General features: G+C 50.6%; 1 protein-coding gene across 2 annotated transcripts; it reads right to left on the reverse strand.

The window, feature by feature from the left end:
• Positions 1-243: 243 nt before the first annotated feature.
• ELAC1 (elaC ribonuclease Z 1) lies at positions 244-16,426 on the reverse strand. Of its 2 annotated transcripts, none has more exons than XM_075532482.1 (4): positions 16,293-16,426; positions 10,547-10,711; positions 5,095-5,559; positions 244-2,507 (listed from the first exon to the last, which is right to left on the reverse strand). In XM_075532482.1, the coding sequence occupies exons 2-4, from the start codon at positions 10,701-10,703 to the stop codon at positions 2,041-2,043; spliced, it is 1,089 nt and encodes a 362-aa protein (XP_075388597.1). In that variant the 5' UTR covers positions 10,704-10,711; positions 16,293-16,426; the 3' UTR covers positions 244-2,040. The 2 variants fall into 2 exon arrangements, with proteins under 2 accessions (XP_075388597.1, XP_075388598.1); XM_075532483.1 differs by lacking the exon at positions 16,293-16,426 and adding an exon at positions 15,139-16,272.

Consider the following 16,426-nt stretch of genomic DNA (forward strand, 5'->3'; position numbering starts at 1 on the left):
TGGAAGTCTTGACCGAGGCAACTCCGGAATCCAAAGGAATTTTACACTATGAAAATGTTCCCAGCAAACACAGAGAATCCAGGACCAATAATCCCTTCAGGGCCAGTGGTGAGAGTGGCGGTACTGGGAGGGTGGAGGGAAGGTAGGGTTGAAAGGGGGAACCTATTACAGGGATTTACATAGAACCTCCTCCCCTGGGGGACAGACAACAGAAAAGTGAGTGAAGGGAGATGTCAGACAGTGTAAGATATGACAAAATAATAATTTATAAATTATCAAGGGTTCATGAGGGAGGGGGAAAATTGAGAACCGATACCAGGGGCTTAAGTGGAGAGCAGACGTTTTGAGAATGATGAGGGCAACGAATGTACAAATGTACTTTACACTCTTGATGTATGTATGGATTATGATAAGAGTTGTAGAGCCCCCAATAAAATTATTTTTAAAATGTTCCCAGCACCCCGTCCTGTTATACTCTCTAGGTTGTCAGACTGTTGCAGAGTACCTGGTGCAATTGGCCTGAGCAAGGGAGTCGGCAGAATACCATTCCTCGGGACCACGCCACACTGCTTACAGGCTCCGCCTCCTCTATCTCCCTAACACTCCTAAGAGGTCCTTCTTGCTACCTTTCCCATCCTAGCAACAAGCGAGCAGAAGCCCAGAAAGCCACAGGCTAACTGGCCACACAGCTTATAAGGGAAAGATTGGGCCCGAGAGACCAGGTCGTTCTGGTCCCTAAAGCAGGCAGGTGTGTGATCGCTTGAGCAATGCTGTCTGAAGACGGTGATGGCACTAGAGCACCCACCCGAGGACACACGCACCAGGCTTTCTCGCTCTTACTTGAAGCGGGTGCCTTTCTGCATCTCAGCTCTCCAGCCTTGTGAGAGCCCAGGGTGGACGGGCTGCCAGCTCAGAGAGAAAAGCTCTTCTAGAAAGAGCATTTATTAAAACTGCGCTCCAAATTTTAATGGGACTGGCCAATCCAAGTGTGGTTTAAGAGATACCCTTGACCTCACAATTCATGAGCTCCAGCTAACGGCTCCTTTAAAAAAAAAGCTGACTCGACTGTGTAGGTGCACCACATTCACTTAGCTAGCTCTTCAGGGTTTGCTGCAGGGGTGACTGTCAGGCATGCTCACCCTGGGAGGGTCAGTTTTAACTTGCCGTGAATCTCTCTAGCTGTACTTTGCATTCTGGGGCAAAATTGTTCTTCATTGTACAGGACCGGCCCAGATTTTGTAGGTCATCTCGGAACCCTGTGCCCTGTCCACTAAATACCAACAGTATCCCCTCCCCTGCCCGCACCCCGAGTGACTGTGACAACCAGAACATCCCCACAATTTCAAAACTCTACCAGAGGCGTGCCAGCACCTCCACTGAGAATCAGTAAGCTACGCGATGACTGACGAGCCGCTAGGCTGGTCCTGCCGCAGTACTCCAGTCCCCTTTCTCTCCATTCTCTGAGTAACACGTGCACACTCAACACCAAGTGCCCAAATGCCCCAGTCCTGTGTCAACAACTGCGGTAATGCTGGACCGAAGAGACGCAGGGACTGCCCGGGGTTACTGGCCCAGCACGGACGCAGGAGTCACAAAGCACGCAGTGCATCTGTGGAGCCCATCAGTGTGTCACATGCGAACTCTGCAGGGAAAAGGACACTGTTCTTGTCCTTCTAAAAACTCTTTATTATCAAATCCGTGCGCCTTTTCCTTCTGAGTCAGTTCAGCCACACCGTGGCTTCTCATTTTTCAGGGCCACTAAAAGCCACTGCCATTGGCTCCATGCTGACTCCTAACCACCCCCTGGGGGGTTCCGGGACTGTCCTGGTTGATGGGAGTAGAAAGCCCCATCTTTCTCCCTTGGAGCTGCTGGTGCTTTAGAACCACCAATCATGCCTATTGCAGCCCAACTCAAAATCACTACACCGCCAGGGCTTGTAAGGCCCCAAATAATTTAGACCAAACAAACACAAACCCCACAGCCAGGAGGTTCGAGTGCACAGCCACTGGCCTGTCTATCGGCATTCGAGACGGCTGGTTTCATTTCTGGATGGGAATGCTGATCACCATGAAGTCTTCTGCCAGCGTCACTTCCCGGTGCTCGCACACGGATTCCGCCTGCTTCTTCAGGTTGGCAGTGCCATCAGTTTCTCCTTCTTTGGCCAAAGCGACGGGCTTGTACCTCTGACTGAAGTGAGTGAGAACCAGCCTCTTGGCTTGGCACCGATTTGCAAAGGCCGCGGCCATCCGTGGCGTGCTGTGGCCGCGTTCCTTGGCTTTGTCCATCTGGGTGTCATCCAGGGTCGCTTCGTGGATCAGCAGGTCAGCTTCCAGGCACAGCTCCACGCCTCCATCCCCCACGACCCCAGAGCAGTCCCCCAGGATGCAGATTTTTCTTCCAACGACAGGCTTCTTTAAGACATCTTGGGGAGAGATTGTAACGCCGTTTTCCAGCACAACTGAGATGCCATTTTTCAGCTTCCCATACGCTGGACCAGGCGGAACACCTGCCGACGAAGGCAGACCAGCATTACTGTCAGGGGAATGGAATGGAGGGCTTTTCAAAACACTTTCTTCAAGCAGCATGGCCAGCAAAGGGCCGCCACTTCTTTTCTAAGCATCACGCTTTCACTAAAAGTAGCTGTCACCCACTGATAGCAGGTGAGACCTCTCCCAGGCCCATGTGTCAGAGAGTTTAAGCTCCAGGCCCACTGAGGCTTCCCGGCAGTCAAGACAACTGCTTTGCACGGAAAGAACCATTTTTGAGGGTGCCTTATTCAGGCCATCTTTGGGTAAAATTAGAGTCCACTTACATAACACCACAATCAATGCCGAGTCAAGACAAGGACCCACAAACAGACCCACTTAACAAAAACGTGATTAGAAGGGATTGTTCGGATCACACAATTAAGCTAATTTTCAGGGTCTCGTTTTCGTGGTATGTTTGGGTAGTGCTCACATTTGCCAGACTGGGCTTAAATCTCTCATTGATCTAGAGCAGTGTTTCCCAAAGGGGGGGGACCACCCACAACGGGATCTCCAATGACACCCCCCAAAACAAACAAAAACAAACCAAACTCAGTGCCACTGAGGCAATTCTGACTCAAAGCAACCCAAAGAACAAAGCAGAACTGCCCCCGTGGGTTTCCAAGATAACTCTTTATGAGAGCAGAAAGCCTCGTCTTTCTCTCTTGGAGCAGCTGGTTTCAAACTGCTGACCTTGCAGTTAGTAGCTCCATGAATAGCCACGATGCCTCCAGGGCTCTAGAGTGAGCCAAGTGGGCTGCAGAACAAATACCAAGCCTTGATCTGGGATGATGGGCCACAGGACAAAAGTTTTTCATTTTCGGGGGGATCTGAGTAACTTTTCTTTCTGAAAAGGGGGTGGTAGGACAAATACATTAGGGATCTATGGTGTATAAGAACACCTAGTCATCCTGCAGAGCCAAGTCTATATGCAAAGTAATGGGATCACCAATCCCAACACAGATCATGCTTCAAGTGTCCAAACAGAACAGTACGTCTCCAGGTTCCTGAATAATAAGACGGTCACGTTTCTTCAGGATGCTGCCCTTTGTTTTCATTGGGAAGGAAGGAAGATTGAATAAATAAAGAAGCACCATACAAGAAACAGCGCCATGCTTTTTACAGTCTCTGCCGTGACCGTGGCGGTAGTGATGCTGGCAGTATGACGGGTCAGGCACTGCTTCCCACGAGTGCAGGGGAGCCCTCCAGTGCAGGCTGACCTAGCATGGAGGAGGTGTGAAACTTTACAAGGGCCCTGAGCCCATCTCTGTGTGCTTTGTTTCCAACTGTGATGAACATAGGTCTGTAAAGTTGGTCCAGGTGCTGCGTTCTGCTCATCAGATTAATTTAGGATGAAAAGAGTCAGAAAAGTGGACAAGAAGGTTGCATGGCTATTAGGAACTGTGGCAGCCGTGGTGTCACCCTCGGTGATTGATGAGCTGGGCTGTGAAACACAAGGTCGGCAGCTCGAGCCCATCCAGCCCCTCCTGGGAAGAAAGATGAAATGTCTAGTCTTCGGAGGAGCTATACCTTTGGAGACTCACAGGGGGCAGTTCTAGCCTGTCCTGTAGAGTTACTGAGTTAAAATGGACTCAGTGGCAAAGAGTTTGATTTGGTGAGTGTTATGGCAGAAAGGGAGCCCTGGTGATACTGTTGGGTAAATATTGGACTGCTAACCTCAAGGTGGGTGGTTCTAACTCACTAGTCATTCTGTGGGTGAAAGACGAAGCTGTCTGCTCCCATAAAGATTTGCACCTCAAAAACCATATACAGGGTCGCTATAAATCTGAAAGGGTCCTGGTGGTGTACACGTTGGGCTGCGATCCACATGGTCGCAGTTCAAAACCACCAGCAGCTCCGAGGGAGAAAGACTAGGCTTTCTACTCCCATAAAGTTAGACTTGGAAGCCCACAGGGGGGGGTGCTATGAGTCAGCCTTGACTCAATGGTAGTGAGTGAATTTCGTGTAAGTCCCAAACGACTGGGCAGTGGGCTTTTTGGTTTACGGCAGAAAAATCCAACAGGTCAAAGATGCCATCAAAAACACCTTTCAAGTACAAGACACAAGTAACTAACAACTTAGATCTCAAACCACCACCATCACCACCAACCCCACTCTTGCCAACCAAGAGAGTCAAAAAGAAGACAAAATAGGAACTTGAGGTGAGAAACAGTTTTGGCCTGAACAATATCCTGGTGGCAAAGGGGCTACGTGTTGGGCTGCTAACCACAAGGTCGGCAGTTCAAAACCATCAGCTGGAGCTGTTGCAAAAAGATGGAGCTTTCTACTCCCATAAAGAGTTACAGACTCAGAAACCCACAGAGGCAGTTATACCCTGACCTACAGGGTCGCTATGAGTCGGCATCGAACTCGATAGCAGTGAGCTTGGGGTATCTTTCTGGCACCCAAGTTTTCCCTTAACAAATAAGCAGCCTTGGAGCAAAGGAAACAGAAGGGGGGAGTCACCGTTTGAGGCATGGGGAACAAGAAAGGAAGAGCGCCATGAACGACACTGTAGTCAAGAGGAGCTGGACGGTGAGAAGGTGCGCCCCGCCCCGCCACACTCACCGAGGTCCTTCAGCTTCTGGGCATTGAGCTTGCCTGGGCGCTTCTCCATGATGGAAAGCCCAAAGGAGGGGATCCGGTGAAAGAGGCGGAACGCTTTCACGACAAACTGCTCCTCATCCACCAGAAGGTAGGCGTCTTCTTCGGTGTCTAGGTGGATCGTTCTCCCTTGGCCCGCGCCGGGACGGCAGCCTGTCCTTTCCCCGTGTGTGATGCCAGGTTGCTCGTCTGCAGGACACTGGTCAGCTGTGGGCACCAGCTCGTGGACCGCATACGGGAAGACCAGCTCTGTGTGGGAGAGCTCCATGGTGTGCTGGAGAAAGTCCCGGAGGCCCACGGGGCCGTAGATGTCGACGGGCTGTTTGGTACCGGTGGGGCTGCTCTGTAGGCTGATGGTGCAGAGGAGGCCCGGCAGGCCAAAGAAATGGTCTCCGTGCAGATGCGTGATGAAGATCTTGGTAATTCTCCCTTTTGATCAAGAGAGAAATACCAAGGTATGTGTCAGCAATGAAAACTCATGCCGCAAGCTACTTGAAACAAGGTCCACAACTTACACGCAAACAGCCAAATGAATCTCCAAGCTCCAGCCACCACCATGAACTTACTTGCTCACATTTTACTCCAAGACCTTCGGTGGGGGGTAGGGTGAGGACAGGACTTTATTTCACTGGAAGATTTCAATATTACTTGCTTTTCATAAACATCTTCAGCTGATACAGCGTCACAGTGTTCTCAGTATTGTCCTACACATCTTCCCATCCAAATACAGTGTTCCAAAATAGTTCATTGAAGTACTAAGTTCTAAACAGGCCTCCGACAAGGACAGTGCCCCCTACTGTTCCCGCTGAGAATAGTAAGCATGTTCTCCAAACAAACACACGATACACTGGCTCCGAATGACTGGACCAGTGCCCAAACTCAAAACTGCCTTTTAAGGACTCCAGTCTGCGAAGAGATTATTAACCAACATAGTCAGATTCTGCTTCTTGGGAGGAGGCTGGAGGGAGAGGACAAGAAAGCGAAAGGGAGGGCTAGCGAGGTGGGGGAAATGGGAGTGGGCGAGCGGAGGTGGGCCCTAGACAGTGGGTGCAGCTCCGAGAGTGGATCTGCTCTGGCGTTATGAAGGGCCCCTGGGCCCATCGCTTCACCTGTTCAGTGTGCACTAACAACAGCGCTGTCGGGCTGTCCCCTGGCTCAGGCAGTGAGTGAGTTAGCCAGGGATGGACTGAATTTAAAGCAGGTCTGTGGCAAGATGCCCCCGCAACCCTTTGCTGAGATGTGCCACCGGGCACTTTAAAAGTAACAACCACAATGAACACGCTTTCAATCTGAGTGGGCTTCAAAAATGACAAGATAACGGAATTCCCCACCCCACCCCCAACCCTGTAAAGCCCTCTGGTAGAAGAGAGACTTCCACTGCCAGCTAGCACATGGCCTCTTGCAAACACCCGCCATCAAAGAACAGGCACGGTTATCTGTAACGTGGTTTACAACGATATCGATGCAAACGTGCTCTCCCAGGGAGTCTGCCTAACGTCCCCACACAGCCTGGCCCAGGGGAAGAGTCTCAATGGACAGAGGCCAAACCGGGACCTGGCGCACCCCCAGGAGGCACAAGGCAAGTTCCTCAGGCTGCTCCATCTTTTTCTCCTTAGCTCGTTTGTGCAAAGTCCCCCTGGCAAGCCACCCGCATGGCCACCGTCAGACACTCGGGGCCCTCTCACTCCAAAACAGAGCCAGAATTCAACACCAAAAGAGCCTGTGAAGTGGATCCAAGTGAGACACATTAAATAAGTGCAGGATTCCTGCCCACAGCCATCCAGTTTCAGAGAGCACAAACATTTCAATTTCCCCAAACCCCGATTTCACAGCAAGAGGGTACGGCAACCACTGTGCTGGAGGGATGAGGAAATGGGGAAAGGAAGAGAGAAGAACACGGGGAGCATTCTTACTTGGAAGCAAGAAAGTCAGTGGGGAGGGAATATGCCGTCCACAGAGGGCTAGAATTCTGCCACCAAAAATGACGACAGCACAAAACTGACCAACAGGCAAAATGTCTGCTACTTAATATATGGTGCACCTCTCCTGCTCAGTGAAGACAAAAATGAAGGGATGACCCGCTCATGCAAAGCCCTGGCTTCACCCCGGCTCTTCTGCTGCTGTCTATGTAACTCCTGCCCAATGACAGGGGCCATGCAAACAGGGTGTGTGAGACGAGCTGAGGGGCTCAGCCAACTCTACCATTTCCCTGGGTATAAGGCAGCCCTCTACGTGGCAGGGAAGCCCCCAACAAAATGCTCTTAAAAAAAAAAAAAAGGCAGCAGCAGCGAGAGAGAGTCCCATACCATCCAGAAAGAAGAGCCCCAGCAGAGCAGGCCAGACCCCCAGGCACGGAGGCCATGCGGCAGAGCAGAGAGCCGCTTCAAACCAAGAAGCAGAGGAGTAGGTGGGCTTCCTGAGGACGGAAGCGGGGACATAGGTAGTGGAGAAGCGCTGCGCACAGGACTGTAGCATGACCGTTCTGTAATCTGTTAGCTTCCCTGAGTATCGTCTGTAAGCTCTGTGTGGCCATGGCAGAGGAGGAGAGTGCCGTGGGAGCGAGGGAGGGATGGTGTCAGAATAGGGTAAGGAAGGATGGAGGATGAAGCATGTCTGACCTCTGCCGGGTAGCAATTGGCCGTGGATTGGGGTAGATGTAGCCTCCTTTCCTGTACCAAATCCAGAGGAAGTCAGATGCACCGCCCGACCCCCTCGCCAATTTCCTTACTACATACACACATACACACACACACACACACACACACACACACACACAAAACAACACCATTCCATTACTATGTGTACACGGGCAGAAAAATGTATCTATGGGAGAAGGGGTCTGGGCTTTTTCTTATTTATATTTCTATTTTGTTTTGAACTTTTACAATGCGTATATATAATTTTTATAATTATTTTTTAATTATGCTTTTGTAATACCTTTCAGCATTTTATAACCGGCCTTGAAGGCAACAAAGAAAGCTTAGGCTCACTCTTTGTAATTTGAAAAAACATATAGCTACACATCCTTGCTAGTCAGGTGCTTATATATCAGAACCATGGACACTTAGAAGCAGGTTTAGAGAAATAGAAGGTAATCTTTAGTAAGCGCAAGCTCATACAACCTATTCCCCCAGGAGGCAGTACAAAGGCTCCAGAGAGAAAGCTGGGAGGGGTGAGATGGGCCAGAGATGCAGGAGCAGCAGGTAACTCTCAGAAACTTCTTTTTCTAAGCCAATAAAAATGTAGTACGTGAAAGTTCCCTAGGGTTTGTCTGTGTTGGCTTCTGCCAGATTTTGCTTGGTACGCTTATTTAAAATAGTGACATAACATCATCACAAACTACAACATCCCACAGAAGGGTGTGCTGGGGAAGAGCTGCCAGGTGTCTAAGGCCACAGGACAGCCTGGTGAGACCCCAAGGCAGAGGACCCAAACTCCCTGCCGCACAAGAACAATGAGGCAATAAATGCACACTGTTTTAAGCCTCTGGCTTGGAGCTAATTTATTATGCAGCATTAAGTAACTAAAATACAGGTATGAGATACAAAGATTCACTCCCACACCTAAAGCTCTATTACCCACATTGAGCAGTTTCTTTTTTTTAAATTGTTTTATTAGGGGCTCATACAACTCTTATCACAATCCATACATACATCAATTGTGTGAAGCACATTTGTACATTCATTTCCCTCATCATTCTTGAAACTTTTTCTCTCCACTTAAGCCCCTGGCATCAGCTCCTCATTTTTTCCCCTCCCTCCTCGCTCCCACCTCCCTCATGAACCCTTGATAATTTATAAATTATTATTTTGTCATATCTTGCAGTTTCTTGTTTCTATCTTAATCCAAACCCATCTTGACTTCAGCCTCTCTGCTCTAGCACCAGGCTGGGGAACACTCCACCCACAGGCCGTATAAGGAGGCCTACGACATTACCAACACCAGCTACCACCCACCACCTGTCTCACTAAAAAAAGCAGTGCCAGCCATCACAGGAGGGCTGAGTGAATGACTAGTATGGCCCTTTGATGATGCTACCAATGGCCAAATGGCCCCTGGCAGAAGCAAGGTTTCCCACCCCTGCTCTAAACGTTAATAAGTCTGCCTCTGGCTGTGCCTTCCCCGAAAGGCCCCACACGCATGCGTGTGTATGATCACACCTGTGTGGTGCAAGGGGCGGGAGCACCACAGGGGGTCAGCACAGGCCAGTGCACAACCAGGGCTGAGCTCTCACAGTCTGTGTCCTCTAGCACTAGCTTTCTCTGACTGCTCTTCTCCGGCCTTCAACCTCACTCCAGGATACCAGCACTGCTACCTTGCATTATGTTATGTGAGTTCTTCCTGCCCTCACACTTCTAATCAATCACCACTTCCAGTTGGCTCTATGTCTCCTAAATTCCGCCTCTCCATCCTTATCTCTCCCCTTCCTGCTTCAAAAGCCACATCCTCTTAAATCAGTGGTTTGAAACCTTCCTCATGCCGCAACCCTTTCACACAGTTCCTCATGTGTCATTTTGCTACTGTTATGAACTGGGTGACCCCTGTGAAAGGGTCATTTGACCCCCAAAGGCGACACAGGTTTTGAACCTGTCTTAGAACAAAGCACCTACTGTGGAACTGGTTGTCCTGGTGCTATTCTCTCAATCCGTTTGCTGCCAAAAAACTCAGTCCTAAACCACAAGTCAAGTCACACTATCTTTCTGATTACAAACACCCAATGGTTCCTGAGAGGCACCAGAATGGCAAAACCCAAACAGCACGCCCCGGAAGACTTCCTTCCCTCTGACCTCACTTTTCCCAGGATTCTCCTCTATCTCCTGGCCAAGGACTCGCTGGCCAGTACAGTGGAAGCCCCTTCCTTCCTGGAAACTCCCTGACTTGATGTTCACTGTAACAGTCTCTGCTGCCACACACCCTTTAGATCCTAGTTCAACTGTCGCCACCTGTGAGGCACTTGCTCTAAACAACGTGCAGGCACTTAGTGTCCTCCTGCAGCAGGTTCAAGGAGCTCTCAGAAGCACCTCCCACATCCTGCTTCTCACCTGATCCTGTGCTGTCCGTCTGCATGCCGCTTACTGTCACAGGCCAAAAGAGCCCTGCCCCTGGGAGTACCTTTCCTAAGTCACAACCTGACACTCGCTGGGATGAGTCCCAGGAAGAATGCCTTTCAGGACCACCACTTACCAGAGCCTACGGAATGAGAGGCACTGAGCTAAGTGCTCAGCATCTCACCACTCGCTAACTGAACAGTCTGTGTTAATAAGCACCTAGATGCCTAACGGACCACTGGGCTTACTTTACAGGCCACGGACACAGACAGTGAACACAGGTAACAGGAGTTCAGATACTGATGATGGGGCCAAGGAAATGAAGCAGAACCAGAAACCAGCGGGACAAGGGCATGGAATGCACTTACCTGCTTTAAGCTGACTTTTCATAAGCTGCGTCTGAGTGCCCTCCCCACAGTCAAAGAGCCAGCACTCGCCCTCACAACGCAGGACCAGAGCAGAGGCACCCCGGGTCGGGGATGGGTACGCTGCACCCGTCCCTAGAAACGTCACATCCATAGACATCTTCCACCCTGCAATGGAAAGACCACCAGGGGATTACCACCAAGAATGGTTCATCATCATCAAAAACTGGTTCCAGTGGGAACACTGCTGTTTCCTGTCTGGTGTTCAGGCAGTCTGGATTCCCGTTCTCTCAGTTTTCTACCCAAAACCAAGGTTAGGTTTTAACAGCTCCAAATGGTAGGGTTGCTATGAGTCAGAAATGACTGATGGCAGTGGATTGGGTTTTGTTTCATCTGGCTAAAACTGCACGTTACCAAATGTTGGATAAGTGCCAACCAAACGAAACCAACCAAACCCATACAAAGCAGCCAAACTCCAAACTCACTGCCATCAAGTTGATGCCAACTCACAGTAACCCTACAGGACAGGGCAGAACTGTCCCTGTGAGTTTCCAACACTGTAACCTTTTGTGGGAGTAGAAAGCCCGTTCTCCCTGAGTGGCTGTTGGTTTTGAACTGCTGACCTTATGGATCCTAGCCCAACTTGTAAGATGGGTGTTAATTCACCACGCAGTGGCTGCAGAGCATGGTGAACTGCCATAAATGGCAGGGCCTCGCAACAACGCTCTCCAGGAATGCCGGTACTTCCAGTCATGTGGAGCAAATGGCTCATAAACCCACGTGTCAGGGCTCAGTGGTTCAGTTCAAACACCAAAACCCTGTGCTGCTGAGTTTATCCCAACTCACAGAGACTCCTAGGGCAGAAAACGGCCCCGGGCTGCCAGTCTTTAGGGAAGCAGACAGCCACAGCTTCCTCCCAAGGAGTGTCGCTGGTGAACCCGCACCACCAACCTTTCCATCAGCAGCAGAGTGCTTAACCACCGTGCCACCAGTGCGCCTGCGTTAGGGCTCTGCTATTCTTAGTGATTCCGAAACACCTGTTGAATGTGCAGCTTTCTGCCCAATTGCTGGCTTCGCTCTGTCTTCTTTCACTATTTCAGGGCATCTCTCCCTTCTCTGATGCTCTTCGGTGATGGAAGATGAGCCTCCACAAAGAATAAATGTGAACACATTGAAACTTACAGTGGGCCAATTATAGATCAGCCACCTGATAGTGGGCAGGCAAACAAGTAATTTTTAAGAACTAATCACATAATTCTCATACATTACTGGTGGTGGAGCGTGGACTACACAATTATGTTCTGGAAGAGCAATTTGGAGATATAGCTCTCTCTCCAGTAATGCTGCTGCTGCTGAGAGCAATATCCTTTGTACCAGCATGCCCATTTGGTTTGCGTTAGGCTGCAGATGAGGTTTTCTACTCCCATAAAGAGCTACCCTCTCAGAAACCCGCACAGGCCAGTTCTACCCTGTCCTATAGGGTCACTATGAGTCAGAGTCAACCCAATGGCAGTTGAGTTTGGTTTTTTACCTTACACATATAAAGGCTCTACACCCAGTGATGTTAAAGGGGTAGAATTTAAGGAGCAATCTGAACATATGCCAATAGGGAGATGGTTGAATATTTCATTGTACATACCAAGTAGAATTTATTCCGTGGTGAATAGCTAGATCTGAAACTATTGTGTGGGAGTGACTGCAGTGAATGAAACTAGACGCCAACAGCATGCTCTCATTTTGAACAGCCATCTCCCCACCGCCCATGGAGCACGTGTGGAACAGGAGGCTGCACAATGTACTGACCATCTCAGAAATGATTAAAAGGGATTGGAATGGGAGGGGGAATATTCACTCATAGAGGTGCTCTGGTGGCTTAATGGTCACAAGTTAGGCTGCTACTGCAAGGTCTACAATTCGAAATCACCAGCCCCTCTGAGTGAGAAAGATGAGGTTTTGGACTGCTGTAAACAATTACGGCCTCTGAAACTCACAGGGGGCAGTTCTTCCCTGTCCTATAGGGTCACTGTGTGTCAGCCTCGACTCTATGGCAGTGTTTGGTTTGGTTCTCAAAATTCTGCATCATTTCTGGTTGCAATGAACTACATTAATGTTTATAAACTACAGTAACATACAACACAGGTAAATGTTTTAAAATATGTGTCATAAGGCTGAACAGGTTTTCCTAACCAAGTGTAACTTAATCTTTCTTTTCCATTCTGGGACTAAGTCAGCATCCTTCATAACCTGCACCTGCTCCCCTCTTCCCCACTCCCCCTCCATCACACACAAAGGGTGCAACACCTGCCTGTCCCCTACCCCCGACCCCAGACCCTGCAGCAGGTCTGATGGGATGGCACCGCTGTGCAGCTTGCCACAGAGAACACAACCCTGGGGCAAATGAGAATCACAAGCGCTTTTAAAACCGACCAATGATTGGGCTCCGCCTCAGAACAAGATAGGAGGTTGTCCGAGTGAAGCACGGCTTTTACTACGAAGACAACCACATCACCATCCTGCCCGTGAGTCTACTAGACAGCCAATTTGAGAGCCACTTGGTCAACAAAAACTACTGGATGGATCAGGCGGACCTGAACTTACTAGTGGGAAATCCATTAATATATAAGTTATATACCCAAATATTCTAAATTATGTTTATCACATATATTTTTAATATTTCTTTTTGTTTAGCAAATTTGCTTTCTGAAAATAACATTCAACATTCTTTCCAATTCCAAAAATGAATGCAAGATATGAATACCCAGCTTCATTGCTTACAAGTATCAGCCAGCAATACATATTTACTAAGCATCTGTTGAGAAAATGAGTTCTACAAACCGGAATATCAGAACGCGAAGTGATTACTCTCAACATGCCCTCCTTTAAAAGTGGGTTTTCCCTCTCTCTAACCTTTCCCCAGCAGGAATCACTGAGAGGACGGCACAGAGCCAGGCCGTGCTCCGTTCTGCTGTGCATACAGGGTGGCTGTGGGTCAGACCCGACTCAATGGCACCTGACAGCCACCGCCCTTCCCCAAGTAGTCTGCGCTCATTGATGTCCACCACAGCAAACAGCAGTTCTGGCATCTTCCAGGGACTCAAACTGTGTTTCTTTCTGACGTTTACTGGGTTTGGGCGACCAAAAGAAGTTACAAGGTGCAGAGCATGGCAGCAGAGTGGGTGGGGCCAGCGTCCCAGGGACATGCTCATAGGGCAGCCCTCATTGTTTTCCTCCTGTTGCGGTGGAAAACAATTCCTGGGGGCAGCTTCCTGGCTTTTTATTTTTTTAACTAAAGCAGTTCTCAATTTCTTAAGAAAGTCTAGCCAGATTGTACTAAGGGTCCTCAGTTCACCACCACCACCCACACTCTGATGACCCCTTTGGAATTCCAGAAAGCAGGTGGCATAACCTATGGATCCTTCCTCAGAAAGCCTTTGTTCTAACTGGGCCTTGCTCTCTGGTTCACATGGATAAATACCAAATCCATCGTGGCTATGAATCAATCCACTAACAAAACCTTTTTATTAGAAAAAAAGACAAAACATATACACACCAGCGAGCTTGCACAACGATCAGCCCAAGGCCAATCTTGTTCCCTCAATATCCCCACCTCACCCCTCTCCTCCAAGGCCACGTGGCAGAGGTTATGCGGCACTCCCACCAGGAAGTCCACCGAGTTTGGCTGTCTCTCAATGTTGGCTGCCGTAAATGGTCGCTGCCAAGATCGGTATTTCTTAGGAGTTGCCAGAAGGCAGCATTTACAATAAATCGCTGATTCCGTTTGCATTTATTAGCGTCATCCTTCTAGAATCCCCTGGACAATTAGTTGCTCTGCCAACTGTACCGAAAGGGTCCACAGATGGATCTTAACACCACAAAGAGAAATTTAAGATTGTATCTAACTTCCGCTGGATGCAATTTGCAGTTCACTGTAGCCCCGATGAGGTTTTCTTGCCAACAAGCAAAACTGGAATCTGAAGAAAACAAACGGAAAGCCCTGTGGATCTAAACACGTCCCACTTTGCTAAAGGATACTCCAGAACTAGTGAAATGTGTCAGATAACGCAAACGCCACCATGTGGGATTGTTGTCAGAAAAACAATGATCCCGAGAGGGAAACTTAAAGGTTAGAGGAAGCTTATGAGACATGCGCCACATGCAACATGTGTAGCCCGTTTGGAACCTGATTTGGACAAACTGGTCGTGGGAAAGAGACAACTGGGAAAGTCTAAGCACTGGATAAACGGAAATCAAGTCACAACTGCCATCATGGGGACCTGTCAGCACCGGGTGGAACTGCTCTTTAGGGTTTCCAAGACTAAATATGGAATGGCGAAGACCACCCCATCTTTCTCCCGTGAAGCAGCCAGTGGGGCTGACCCACTAACAGCAGGATGTGCACCAGCAGGGCTCCTTAAACTCTGACTAGATGCCCAAACCCGGCCATTGAGTGGATTCCGATTCATAGGCCAGAGACACAGGTTTCCCATGAGCGTGCACAGCCGGCCACACGGTTCTTCTGCAGAGCGGGCTGTGGCTTCACTGCTGACCTTGCAGCTGCAGTGCATTATGCCAGGCGCCCTTACACACTGGCTTACCTACACACCCACTGGCATGCCAATTCACAGTGGTCCTCTAAGGCAGTTCTCAGCCTGTGGCTTGCGACCCAGGGGTCGCCGGATTCCTAACAGTAGCAAAATGTCAGCGATGAAGTAGCAACCAAAATAACTTTATGGTTGGAGGGGGTCCCCACCACGTGAGGAGCTGTATGAAATGGTCGCGGCATTAGGAGATGGACAGCCACTGCTTTAAGGGGAAGCAGAACTGCCCCTGTGTTTCCCAGACGGTAAACCCTGATGGGAGTAGAAAGCGTCCTCTTTCTCCCTTGGAGCGGCGGCGGTTTCCAACTGCTGCCCTCGCAGTTGGTAGCTCAGCGCATAAGCTAAAGCCTTCTAAACACCGGCTTGATGATAATCTGCAATTAAAAACGTCCATGTTCAATTAGTGAAATGTCACATTTTGGACTTGCTTGGAAACAATCCCGCGGAGCCAGGAGTGCGTGAGATGCTTCTCCACTTGTAGGTAGGTTTGAAAGTTTGGGGGGAAAACGATGAAAAGTCAGGTCCCAGGCTCGCGGAACGTAAATCCCGGATGATTTACCGAGTCATCCTCAGGACCCATCTAGGGCGCTCTCCTAGGATGGCAGTGGGCTGAGGGGGCTGGAGGGGCAGGCTCCAGAGCCGGACACGGGGGTTGTGAGCAAACCACCTTCGGCCTTCCCTGCCCTCGCGCGCCGGAGGGGCGGCGGGCTGCTGGGCTCGCTGTGCCCCGACTTCGATCTGCCTTCGGAGCAGCGCAAGTTCTGCGCCACAGAGCGCGGGCTCAAAGCGCCGGTCCCGGGCGCCCTCGCACGCAACTACCACGACCACCCGGTCGTCCGGGGCCCGCCACCGCCGGGGCGAGACTTCTCACGGGATTCCAAGGGTGCCGGGGTGAGCCAGCACTCAGAGAAGGCTGTCCCCCGCTTCCTGCCGGAGCGAACGACGCGTGGCCCGGAGACTGCGGGGCGAGACCCAGCCAGGCCCCGGCTCGTCTCTCCCGCGCGGCAGGAGGGCCGGCCTCGCTCCAGAGGAAGGGCGCGGACGGTGGGGAGAGCTGGCCCAGGGCCGTGCACGCGGCCTCCGCTCCGCAGCGCCCGGGGCCCGGTCCTCCGACCCGCCCCCGCCCCCGCCCCCGGCCCGGCCCGACTCACCCACTCGGCGGGTAACGCGCACGGCGAGCTCGGCGCGGCGGCGGGAGCGGCCGGAAGTGCTCCGCCCCCGGGAGGCCGCGCGGCCGCTCTAGGCCGCTCGGAGGTCCGCGCTCGGTGGCGCCGGCCTCGGAGAC

The sequence above is a fragment of the Tenrec ecaudatus genome, chromosome 15 (genome assembly GCF_050624435.1).
Source record: "Tenrec ecaudatus isolate mTenEca1 chromosome 15, mTenEca1.hap1, whole genome shotgun sequence".
Classification (NCBI taxonomy): domain Eukaryota; kingdom Metazoa; phylum Chordata; class Mammalia; order Afrosoricida; family Tenrecidae; genus Tenrec; species Tenrec ecaudatus.

Coding starts and splice junctions, on each gene's coding strand:
- ELAC1 (XM_075532482.1), bottom strand. CDS start 10,703: ATGTCTATGGATGTGACGTTTCTAGGGACGGGTGCAGCGTACCCATCC. Junction 5,560..10,546: donor GAAAAGTCAGCTTAAAGCAG/GTAAGTGCATTC, acceptor CTTGATCAAAAG/GGAGAATTACCAAGATCTTC. Junction 2,508..5,094: donor CCAGAAGCTGAAGGACCTCG/GTGAGTGTGGCG, acceptor CTTCGTCGGCAG/GTGTTCCGCCTGGTCCAGCG.